This window comes from Camelus bactrianus, chromosome 1, assembly GCF_048773025.1.
Source record: "Camelus bactrianus isolate YW-2024 breed Bactrian camel chromosome 1, ASM4877302v1, whole genome shotgun sequence".
Classification (NCBI taxonomy): Eukaryota; Metazoa; Chordata; class Mammalia; order Artiodactyla; family Camelidae; genus Camelus; species Camelus bactrianus.
In genome coordinates, this window is record NC_133539.1 from 92,162,374 (window position 1) to 92,175,051 (window position 12,678).

Genomic DNA, 12,678 nt, shown 5'->3' on the forward strand with positions numbered 1-12,678 from the left:
ATAAATTTGCAGGATACAAACTTAACATACAGAAATCTGTTGCATTTCTACACACTAACAATAAACTATCAGAAAGAGAAATTAAGGAAACAGTCCCATTTACTAACACATCAAAAAGAATAAAACACCTACGAATAAACCTACCTAAGATGGCAAAAGACCTGTACTCAGAAAACTTTAAAATGCTGATGAAACAAACTGATGATGAAACAAACAGATGAAAATATATACTATGTTCACAGATTGAAAATACTAATATTGTTTAAATGACCATACTACCAAAGGCAATCTACAGATTCAATCAGTCCCTATCAAAATACCAATGGCATTCTTCACAGAACTAGAACAAATAATTTTAAAATTTGTATGGAAATACAAAAGACCACCAATATCCAGAGTAATATTGAGAGAGAAGAACTGAGCTGGAGGTACCATGCTCCCTGGCTTCAGATTACACCACAAAGCTACAGTAATCAAAACAATATGGTGCTGACACAAAAACAGATAAATAGATCAATGGAACAGAATATAGAGCCCAGAAATAAACTCATGCACTTATGGTCAATTAATCTATGACAAAGGAGACAAGAATATACAATGGAGAAGACAGTCTCTTCAATATGTGGTGCAGGGGAAACTGGACAGCTATATATAAAAGAATGAAACTAGAACATTTTCTAACACCACATACAAAAATAAACTCAAAATGGATTAAAGACCTAAATTTAATACTGTAAACCATAAAACTCCTAGAAGAAAACATAGGAGAAACACTCTTTGACATAAGTCATAGCAGTATTTTTTTGGATCTGTCCCCTCAAGCAAAGGAAACAAAAGCAAAAGTAAATAAATGTGACCTAATCAAAGCTTTTGTATAGCAAAGGAAACCTTTGACAAAACAAAAAGACAACCTACTGAGTGGGAGAAAATATTTCCAAATTGTATAACTGATAAGGGCGTTAATAATCAAAAGATAAATAGCTCATATAATGCAATATCAAAAAGACAATGAATAAAACTCCAGAGAGTTACACTGAATGAAAAAAAAAACGAATCTCAAAGATTACATAGTGCATAACTCCACTAGTATAACATTCTTGAAATGACAAGATTACTGGAGACCAGATCAACAGTTGCCAGGGGTCATGAACTGGGGGTAGGGTAGTGGAGGTGTGTGAAAGAGGATGTGGATGTAAAAGGGCAACATGAGGAATCTTTGTGGTGGCAGAACCCTTAACTGTATCAATGCCAACAACCTGGTTGTCATATTGTAGTATAGCTTCACCAGATGTTACCATTGGGGGATGCTGGGGAAGGGTGCATGAGCTCTCTTGGTATCATTTCTCACAACTGCATGTGAGTCTATAATGATCTCAAAATAAAATGTTTGATTTTAAAATAATAAAATATAAAAATCTGGGACTAAAATACCAGAGATTAACCCATAATTTTTATTGGGCAATGTTAAGAAATGTTGGTTTCATACATAAATTATACATGACACACCTATGTTTATCTAAATATGCTTCCAAAGTATATTTCCCCCTATTTTTCCAGAAAAACGTCACCTTAGTAAACTCCATGACACTCTCTGGCCAGCCAGCAAAATTTTTGGACTACAAATTGACAAATGCAGAGTTTGCAAAATTCACAGTAATTAAAAAAAAACAATGATTTTTTTCCTAATGAACTTGGGTCACAATATTAAGTGAATAGTCTCTCCAAAAATTATACAGCTTCCTATTTCTTTTGTCACTAGGTTTTAAAACTGCAATTACTTAAAAACACAACACATCTACCCACACACATATCACTACTTTTCCAGGATGCTGGTGCTAATGTTTCTATGACCATGTTCTCTTTCTTTTTTCTCTACTTTAACTCAACACAAAATCTGACCCTAGCCACAGTGGCCCAAAATGACCTGGAAAATTAAGTTTATTTTTTCTGGCAATGACAAACTGTGCTTGGAAATATAAAACTGTTATTCTGAATAAATTTCAAAGTTCCAAAGTACTAAAATTACTTTACTGAAACAGGACAAAATGAGCTGTTACTGGTAGGGAAAAGGATTGTCATCCCAGAAAGAACAGTGTGCTCTCCAGCCCTTGTACTGCCACTTCTGTTTGGTAAAATAAACAACTCTGGTCTTTTTATTTTACTTTGTGTCCTGTAGTAATAAATATCTCCTGAAGCTAAAATCCTATTACAAGTGCTCATTTTGTCACCATTTAAAAAAACAAGAGATCCATTTTACTTTTGCAAAATAACACTGATTTGTTGAGGTTGTTCTGACTTCTGTGTATGTCCTCTAGCAAAAATAGCAAGAGGAAAATCATTCATTGCTCTTTTTCTCAAAAGAGGAGTTCATATGTCTCTAAAATGGGTGGACATTTAGCAGGTGAAAAGATACAGGATTATTACTTTGCTGATCTATAAGTATTGTTTTAGTTTTAAACTGAACTGTACTATCATTACAAGTACATTCTGCTTTCAGTATGCTGGATGAAAATTCTAGCTGAGAAGCCGCTTATCGGAGGTCAGAGATAGGTACAAGTCAGCTCAGTCTAGAGAGCAGATTCAGAGATATGGTCTCAGAACTTACAGAAGTAAACTGTAGAGTCTAGCAGCAGACAAAGGCGACGAGTATGGTCTTGCTGTCCAGCCCATGGGCCTGTTTTACATTTTCTACCACTTGGGGAGATGCAAGTCTGAAATGTGTTTTATGCTCGGTCAGAAATTGTGATAAAAAGCAAAAAGATCTGGGAATGGGAGTTAAAAGATTATCTTCTTCCTTCCCTAAGATTCCCTAAGAAGATGAGACCAGAGGGAAATGATTTAACAATCTTTGCTTTCTAATTGGGCAATAGACTCTTTAACTAGATCTTAGTATTGTCAGCACTCTTCTCCACATTTTCCCTTTGGTGGCCATCTCCCTACATTTACTTTTTCTTGTAACTCTTTCTACTGCTACTATTTTGCTATTAATAGTACAGTGTAGTACAGCCATTTTCATTTCCTTTATCACATATCTTTCATGTAATTTATCAACCACCCCATTTCCGTATTATATAGCAAAAGCACAGAAAGAAAGAGGAAAGGCTCCCCTCACCTTCCCTTCCCTGATTTCTACACTAACCTTCCTTGCATACACACAGGAAAAAAAGGAAACAGCAGGGGCTTCTTTAGAAAGAAGAGCCAGCATAAAAACTAACACAAAAAGCTAACAGAAGAACATGGGAAAAAAAAGTCTTTGAAAGACCTGTCACTCTGTACTGATCCACCCACCTCATGTCCTTTTTTATCCAATAAAGAAATGTTGCACAATTTTCAAGCCATTATGAAAAACAAAGATTTTTTTCTTTATCTTAATAGTGAAATGGTTCTAAACTGAAGTATTCTTATTGCTATTATAAGTTATATATCTATTTAAAATGATTCTGTATAGAATGATGTATGTAAGCTGACTAAATAGATAGATGCCTGGTCACTAGGCAATTTAACAAGTTACATTATGGACAGTAAAGAGGAATCAAATATAGGTAAGAAGTTATGGAAAACAAATAACTGACATCCTTACACCAAGCTTTAACAGGTTGTGGGATGCACGTACATGCTGCTTTATAATCAAGTACCCAAAACAGTACCTTATGCATTATAGGCACTTGATAAATATTTGTTCTATAAACGTATTTAACTTAGGTCTGAAAAACTGCAAAGCTGCACTTTACATTCTAAACATTCAGCAGGCTAAGGGCTACTTGTCCAGGGCCTTAGGCAACTGAGCTACTCCTGGCCTCCCCACCTTTCTGCACTGTATGGACAGCTGCCTGCCATCCCAGCTTTGAGAATATAACTGTATGAAATGCTTGGTTTTAACATTTTTAAATAATTTACTTATAAAGTACCTTAAAAAGAATAAAAAACATTCAACTCTCATTAAAACTTTGTTAAAATAATACATACTCTTTCATGTATTTAAAACATTTGCATTGTTAAACATTCTCTAACTTGGCCAGCTTTTTCTCACCAGTAAGATTTTGTTCCTTTGGACCAGGATGCCCTATTCCTACCTGTCTGTAGAAATCTTTGGCCTCCAAGAGCCAATTCCAGTTCTATCTCCTGCATAAAGATCCTCCTTGACCATCCTAACATTCAAGGATTCCTCTCCCCACCTTCTCCATTCTCAGAGAAGATACTATCTTATGACATGTAACTCATACACTGTCTTTTAGAGGTTTTTTTTTTTCATTTTATTATATATCTTCTTTGTGACAGATGACAGGGATCTGAGTATGGGCATTGTTTCTTGCAGACTGTTTTGTTTTGTTTATTTTAATCTCTACCACAACAGGATAGTATATGAAAGGAACTCAGGTGAGGGAAAGAGACAGGACACTCCATGTCTTCAAACACATCTAAGCACCATTTCTCAGGTAAACGTAACACAGCTGTGCTCTCTCTGTGCTTACTTTCTCTTACACCTAACTTAAAAGGTGAAATGCAATGGTTTAAAAGGTCTTTTCTGGTAATGTACCCCTCTTCCAGTTCCTGCCAGATTGCAGTTCACATAAATCTGAAGGACATGCTGTAGCAGTAAGCATCAAGTTAAATCAATGGCATGATTAATGCTATCAGGCAGCCCAAAGCAACGTGCATAAAGGGTAAAAGTGTATCTGAGAGCTGACTGCAATTTTTAATTAAAAACTACGGATTGGTGGTTAATTAAGAGTTGACTGTAGATTTACTAAAAAATCTGACTGATTAATGAACGCTAACGTTTGAGGTTTTAATTCATAATTTGTCAATCAGTTTCAAAAGGATGTTTTTAAATTATGCTGTTAACAATGTATGCATCTCCAAACTAAATATGGGGGAAATGCTTTTGCCTGAAGACAGATATGAACTAACAGAGAGAGTAGCATATCAACTGTGAAAAAGATCGTTAACCAGATTAAATGAGCTGCTATCTATGAAAGGGCTTAACACAGTGCCTGGTGTGTGACAAGTGATAAGAATTAAGGTGCAGTTGAAATATACCCTTGCAGAGAGACACTTAAAATTCCTGCATCATAAAAACAATCAAACAAGCAAACAAAAAATTCCTGCATCATAATAAGTTACAAACTATAATTTCTGCAGTGATCTACTACTAATTATTTGTTTCACAGTTAGAGAAAAAGGATCACTTAAAATTTTAAACAGACCCATTTATGTCAGCTTTATTTTTTTTTCTGAAAAGCTGCTATAAAAATATCTAAATAAAGTATCTGGTCATTGCTCTTTTCACAAGGGCTCCCGAAACGACTGTTCAAATATCATGCTAGAATTATGTATCTGTCTTCTTTCACAGGACATTCTTTGCACTGAACTGAATTCTACAGTTTTGACCATCACAGTTACTCCCTTTCCCTACTCCACCAATTCATTGCAGATCCCCTGGCTAAAACAAATACAAAACCTTTGAATTCATTCTGCCAGGTTTTATAATTTTTTGTTAAAATGTTCCTAATGCTGTAATAGCATAGCATCGTACCTTTTGGATTTCTTCAGGTAATGCATGCATGGGGACATGACGATCCATAACTTCCCAAAATACACTGAGGGAGCTCTGAGGTAAAATAATCAAAAGACATTGACGGCAATAGTCAGAACTGAAACAATATGAAAAAAAATTCAAATTAGAAGAGAATTCTTGGCAGTATTTGGGGATCAATGGCGATAACTGTGTCAACAGATGTTTGTTTCATCAGGTCAATGTTAAAAGGTAAAACTGGAGTAGTCTCCTTAAGTTATTAGGCTAATAAAACAGAAAAGACCTAGAGACATATAGAGACTACTGAATTAGAAATAATCATTTCTTTGGAACTTTATAGTCTAATTGTAATTTCTGTGGTGGTTTACTACTAGTTATTTGTTTTTAAAATACAGAATAAGGATCACAAAATTTTAAATACACCCATTTATTTTTTTAAGTTCTTTTCCTGGAAAACTGCTAGAAAAAATATCTAAATCGACTATTTAGTTCAGCAGCTAAGAAAGGCAATCGTGACATGAATGCTAGTTTTAAGTTTTTAGAGTTAAAAGTTTATTTAGATTAAATATGACATGCAGGCACTGAACAGAAGAGTCATCAAAGCATGAGAAGCCAAGTGCCAATTTTACCTAAGATGAGCATTTATATAATTTTATGCAGATATTTTACTTTTAATAGATTTTCATTTTCTAATAAAACAATTCAAAACAAAATTCTATCACTGCTTTCACAAAACCACACAAGATGAATGAAGGAGCACTTTAGGCTCTTTTTTTTATCTTTCCCAAATATGGAGAAAGAATAGATAGTCCAGTTTCATGAGAGAGAGATGTTTATATTTATCTAAGGAGTGAGCAGTGAGGGGGACAGAGAGTAAGGTGATATAGGCAAAATTCTATAGCAGGAAAAAAGGCGTGAGGGCCAGGAGTTGTGGACAAGGAACAATCTAGAAGTTCGGGATAAAAATGTCTTATCCTGTACACCAGAAATAGACACAACATTGTAAACTAATTATAACTCAATTAAAAAATAAAAATAAAAAAGTCTTATCTTTCTGATGGAAGTGGAGGATTAGTGAAGGCTTCCTGAGGTTTTTTGCTTTTAGTGAAGGCTTCCTGAGGTTTTTTGCTTTTGATCAGGACAGAATTTTGACAGAGACTGGAAAGGTACTCGATCAGAGACAGCAACCCGAACCACGGCAAGGTGCCAGGGAAATTGTAGTTGACAAAAATCCTTGAGGAGGCAGTATTTTTCTTCAATTGTGCAAGTAGTGGTAGAAGAGAGGATTCTCCATCCTCTGTGTGAGCACAAAGCCTCTTGTTTTAATGAGCTGCTGTTTAAAACAAATAACTAATGAACTGTCTTCCCATGTAAATGTAGTGTGTGTGTGTGTTAAATGGAGTTAACTATGGGGGTAAAGTTAACTGACATAGCTAACATAGACCCTGGTGGCCAAGTACATAATAATCTGATGTTTGGCAGACTGTCACAGTGATGTGGCAGGAGCTCATTATTCACAGAAAGCTCACTATTCTCATTTCTGCCATTGTACAATGGGTTCACCATCAGTAAAATAAGATGACATTATCTTAAACTCTATTGGGAGCAGAATCTTCCCTAAAATTACCAACTAAATCTCCTTTTAAAATTCCATGTATAAATTTGAGAGCATGGATCTAGTGACAGTATAAACAAGGCAAACCGTTTTCATTTAGTACCGTCATTGTAAATCTATTCCAACTTTGTGGCCTAGTTACTATACTGAATGGAAAGAATTGATAGATCTGACTATTGAGGAAAAATTAAAAATAAAATATCCTGCCAATCAAGGAAATCTCTCCAGGATGCAGAAAGAAAACAATTTTATTACTGAATAAGCATTTAACTGGACTGTGATGCACAACACTGCTAATATGTTAATGAGATTACAAAGACAGAAGGAAATCTCACTCTTTATACAGCCAAGAGATACAATCCATTACATACATGTCCTCAAGATAAATGGTAACTTGTCCTCAACATAGCTTGCTATACTCTCTTTCACACTTCGTTTTAAATTCATTTGGTAACTGAAGTAGCCACCTGCGCTAGCTAATTGCATTTGCTCTAAGGAATACAAATCTCTGTGACAAAGCAGTTGGGTGACTAAAAGTAAGGCGCTTAGGCTAAACTCTCAAGGTGATATGGAGAGAGGGACCCTATCTTCTTTGATGTTTACATGTTAAAGAAACTGCTCCCAGGTCCTCCAGAGAAACATTCTGGGTCTTTAAAAGTTTTGCATACATATTAAAGGGGCAGAGGAAGCATTCACAAATAGGAGGCTTCCCAAGAAAGGGAAGAGGGTATCTTTCCCTTTAGCAAGAGGAAAATTTTTTTAATTTTTAATTTACCCTTACGTTATTTTGCGGGTTTTTTTTTTAATCCAATGAGTCCCCTTTATTCTTTCACATTACGCACTTTCCTTTGACAAGGGGTGTGGTTATAACCTGCAGCAACCACGCAGGTATTTGTGAACCTGCTCTCTAACAGGATCACAAGGAAGATATCAAAAATACAGAAACTTCCTTGATTGTTCACTTCTGATTCCCTTCCTGACCCAAGTGTCAAGCTGGGCCATTATCTCACGTTCCGCTTTCAGGTCGTTCCCTAAAGCGCTATTCCTTTGGTGTGAATCACCCCAGATGAGGAGGGCAAGGTCACTTGAAGAGAGTGTTCACGTCCTAAGACCTTTCTGAAGGGCGAGGTGGGATTTTCCAAGTAGAAACCAAGTGCACATCCAGCCAAAACGGCTGCAAGAGTTTTGAAACCTGTCCCTATCTAACCTCGTTCCCTCAGGACCTGCCATGGGAAGAAGAGGAGGAGGAGAGTGCGGGAGTGAAACCGAGCCGCGCACTCCGGGGAAGAAAAGAGCGTCCGGACACGGGCCGCAGCGGGGGCCAGAGGCGAGGCACGGGGCCCACCCTCTGAGCGAGGCGCCACAGCGCGGCTTTCTGGCCTTCTCCCCGGGTGCCAGCACGCCTCCGCTCCGGAACTGCGCCCAGGGGAACCCGGTCATCCCGGGGCTCAAGGAAGCCATTCATTGCCTCTCACCTAGACTTCGATTCCGCCGGGTGCGAAACGGCTTTCCCGGTCTCCCAGGAGACCGTGCTGCTCGTCGACCTGACGTCAGGGCGCGATGACGTCACGGCCCACGCCGTCGCCGACGCGGAAGCGGGGCTCTTCTGCGCCGCCCCGGTCACAGGCGCCGGGCGGAAGCGGGAAAGCTGGTGGTCCGCGAAGGGGCTCGTCTTGCGCAGCATGCTGTGAGAGGGAGTCGAGGGGCGCTAAGGGCGCGAAGGGCAAGGTGGGGGAGAGCGGGCTAGAGTTATGGTGGTTGGAGGGAGACAGCCACAGTCCTGCGGCGAGTTGGAGAGACTGGGTCGGGTGAAGGCCGAAGTTCTACCTCTCACCACTGGATCCAGGGCCCTTGTAGCGGACGCAGCAGTGGACAGTTTTTGTTCTTAAGGGAAAGAAGAGCGATGCCTATAGAGTTCACGGGTGTAAAGGGAAGCTCTGGTCGCAGTCGTTGCAGGAAGGGCAAGTTGATTGGGAAGGAAATAGTAAAATTTTCATCCTAGTCCAAAAGTAGTCAAGATGAAGAGCTGAGTTCAGAAGGTATCTTGAGACTGTAGTCCACAATTATAGAAGGCTGCCCACCTTTAGACGTGACTTACTTTTCCTTACTTAGTTCAAAACAAAGTTTATTGATGACCTACTACCCAACAAGCACTGCATAACCAGGCCGGGGTGATGCTCAGTGACTAATCAATGCAGGCAACGCATTCATAGTACGGATCTTTCCTTTTTGAGGCTTTTATAAGGTCCAAAATCAGCTCTTCCAAGAAATAAAACATTCGCGGCTTGCTAGCAAGGAAAGAGACTTACTACAATTGAATGAAGTAAGGTTAAGTAAAGACAAAGAAAATTAAAACCTGTGATTTAGAGAAGTGATCAAATGATGCAGAGAGCAGTGCTGGGACAGTAGTCAAATTGCTGATTGATAGCTATTTATTAATGAAAATGACAGCGTGGAGTACTGAACAGTTATAAATCCTTGCTCCTCAAAGCACTGAAAGTCTTAGAGATAGATGTAACCTGACCGATATTTTTGCCCCAACGCCTACCAGTGATTTTCTGTTTCCACTCTATAAAAGAGGACAGCTTTCTTCATCTGGGAAAGATAAAGAATAATTAGAGGATTAAAGGGAGCAGAGGATAGCAGATGAAATGGTCAAGCACTGCATGTTTATGAGAAGCGCAAAGAACTGTCAGCTGTTCATCCTCAGGCTGTTTCTTTGAGGGACAGTGAAAGTAAGACTGTTACTATTTTGTAACAGTGAGGGGTTAGGTATAGAGCACAAAAAAAAAAAAAAAACAGTTCATCTACATCCATCAAGTGCTTTATCTGGAACAGGAATCGTACACCTGAAGCAAGATCACTCTTCTGAGGCTAGTTTGGCTATAGTATGATTATTAGCAATAATAATATTTATTGAGTACTCTGTGCATATGATAAGGAAAGGAAACTTTAAGGAAGGGAGAAGGTCCAGCTGCAAGGCTGTATTATAAATCACCGTGTGATCTGACTTCATGTGTGCTTATTCAGCTCTGCATTGGCCTTGAGAACAATTTTCCTTACACTGTAAATGTCCCTTAGACCTTTACACTGTCCAGTGTCTCTTACTGTCCAGTAAGAGAGCCACATTTGACTACTTAATTTGGTTAAAATGAAATAAAAATTTTAATTCCATTTCTTTATTGCACTGCCCACATTTCAAGTGTTCAGTAGTCACATATTGCTACCGCATAAGACAGCACATATACAGAACATTTTCATCATTAAAGTCCTATTGAACTTTGGTAGGCCTGGTAAAAATTCAAGGGTGAAGAGAGTTGATAAATTATGAAGAACAGCCCTTGTTAAAAGGTAGCAGTGGAAACTTATTCCTGAAGACCAGAGGACAGATGAATTGTGACAGGGTGTTACAAAATAGGTTTTTTTTAAGTTTAAAAAAAAAAGTGGTAAGCCTCTCCCCAGTGTTGGTGTGTGTTTTTTCTTGGCTCTCAGTTGGTCCCAGTCTCTCCATTTATCTCTGTCCAGGTCTCTTTCCTTGTTCTTTTTGTTTTTCCACTTCTTTTCCTCACTTCATTATTGGCCATACTGGAACTGAAGTGGAGTTTAAAATATTCACATCATTGGACTTATTGAATAAAGTTTTGTTTTATCCACTTCTTAAATTTTAAATCAGCCAAGTTTCACTTTTTACTGTGACTTTTAAAAATAATCACTGATAGCCAAATTAAGTTCCTTTTAACCTCTTCTGTGACCCTTTGTTGTTTTTTTTCCCCTGTGGGTCAATGAAAGAAAAAAAAAATACTGAAAGGAAAAAAAATACTCCCTAGTTCTGAGAGTAGAGTCTCTGTAAAGTGACTAAACTAGGTCTTTCCACGTGGCCTGCTGACATTTGTGTTGTAGTATTAACGTTTATGAGAACACGGTGTTTGTGCTTCTGTTTCTGTATGAATTTGAATTTACCTAAGATATTTATCCAGCAGGTCACTGTCATTCATCCCCTTCATTCTGGTAAGTAGTACTATGCCCCTCCTTTCCTCACCCCGCCACTCCCCTCCCCACATGAAAAGCATGTGTAAGAATAGGTACTTTGTCTGCAAATCTGATACAAATATCAGGAAGTCTACCCAAGATTGCTAATTTTAAAGTGAGCTCAAAAGAAAGCATGGCAAAATTAGGGTTAGCCCAACTTTATTTTTATCCTGTGAATCAGAACACAGTACAACACTATCTCCTCAAAAGCTTGAATAAAATGTTTGCAGACAGGTCTCCCAAATTAGAAGCAACAGTGGTTTCAGTGCTATTTCTGGGCTCCATCCAATGCAAGTGCAGAATTTTTAAAAAGCTAACATTTATTGGGCTCTTTTTATTTGTCAGGCATCTGATACACAATGTCTTATTTATTGAGAATCTTTCTAAATGGAACTCAATCAGATCCTACTTATTGTTTACTCTCACCCAGATGATGGAAGTGGCCAAGGGCATAGCCCTGCACATGAGCACTGAAATATGCTTGGATGGAATGTGAGTGTTAGCAGAATCACCTGGGCCTCGGTAGTGTGTTTGTTGATTCTGCCAGCCAGCCAGTACCCACGGGGCATCAGTCCTCTCTGGATTAGTAACGTATGTAAATACCCAAAAGGTATTTAATTCTGGGACCATAACTTTGTTTTATACTTACTGTTTTCATAACTTTTCCCATACAGCTTCCAGTTGTTTTTTTTAAAGGGTCAGCTACTAGTGACTGCTTGCAACACATTTTATTCCTACCAAGGTATGGATTAGATTTTCTTTCCTAATTTTTTTTAAACTGCTAATCAATAGTTAGACTCCTTTGTAAAACATTTTGTCTGTTTTGAACCCCAAATAACTCTGGTCAAGAGGTGGCTTGAGGACAAAATACTCTTTGTGGATTTATACTCTGTATATTTTTTAATCCATCACATGTGCAGTGTAAACTTGAGTACCTAATAAAATGAAGGTCACAATGTTTAAATAGCATTTCTCTCTAGGAGTTCAAATGTTTTGTCATCTGTGCAGGAATAAATTGTGTTCTGAACTCTTTAGCCCAGCGAATATAATTACTGAACATAACTTCCAATGGGACAAGTCAGGTCTTAAAGCAATTAACATCTGCTCTCAAGTATTAAAAGTAATTCAAGCACTACAGTGAAACCTTTGATGATCATAAGTGTATTCTCTTGTGGCGTCTTCACTATTGATAAAGAGCTTTACCCAAAAATGTACTATGCACCAAATGTAATTCAATATTTGTTACATGAATATATTTATTTTTTAAATTGAGATATAACTGACATGTAACATTAGTTCCAGATATCCAATAGAATGATTCAGTATTTGTTTATATTGTAAAATAATCACCACAGTAAGTATAGTTAACATCCATCACCACATGTAGACACAAATTTTTTTCTTGTGTTGAGGGCTTTTAAGATCTACTCTTTTAGCTCTTAGATCTACTCTGTAACTTTCAAATATACAGTATGGTATTATGAACTATAGTTACCAT

At 37.7% G+C, this 12,678-nt stretch overlaps 1 protein-coding gene across 7 annotated transcripts in view; it reads right to left on the reverse strand.

The window, feature by feature from the left end:
• The window catches only part of LEKR1 (leucine, glutamate and lysine rich 1), a 254,695-nt gene extending 245,844 nt beyond the window's left edge, over positions 1–8,851 (reverse strand). For 6 of the 7 annotated variants that reach the window (XR_012508923.1, XR_012508921.1, XM_074369025.1 and 3 more), the window contains exons 1-2: positions 8,627–8,851; positions 5,537–5,611 (exon numbers count right to left, since the gene is read on the reverse strand). Coding sequence is in view for 5 of the 7 variants with exons in the window: in XM_074369025.1 (XP_074225126.1) it covers positions 5,537–5,611; positions 8,627–8,835 (284 nt within the window). In the remaining 2 variants the exon portion in view is untranslated. Of the gene's footprint in view, positions 1–5,536; positions 5,655–8,626 lie in introns of all 7 variants that reach the window. The other variant, XM_074369014.1, reaches the window with a different exon arrangement.
• Positions 8,852–12,678: the final 3,827 nt, after the last annotated feature.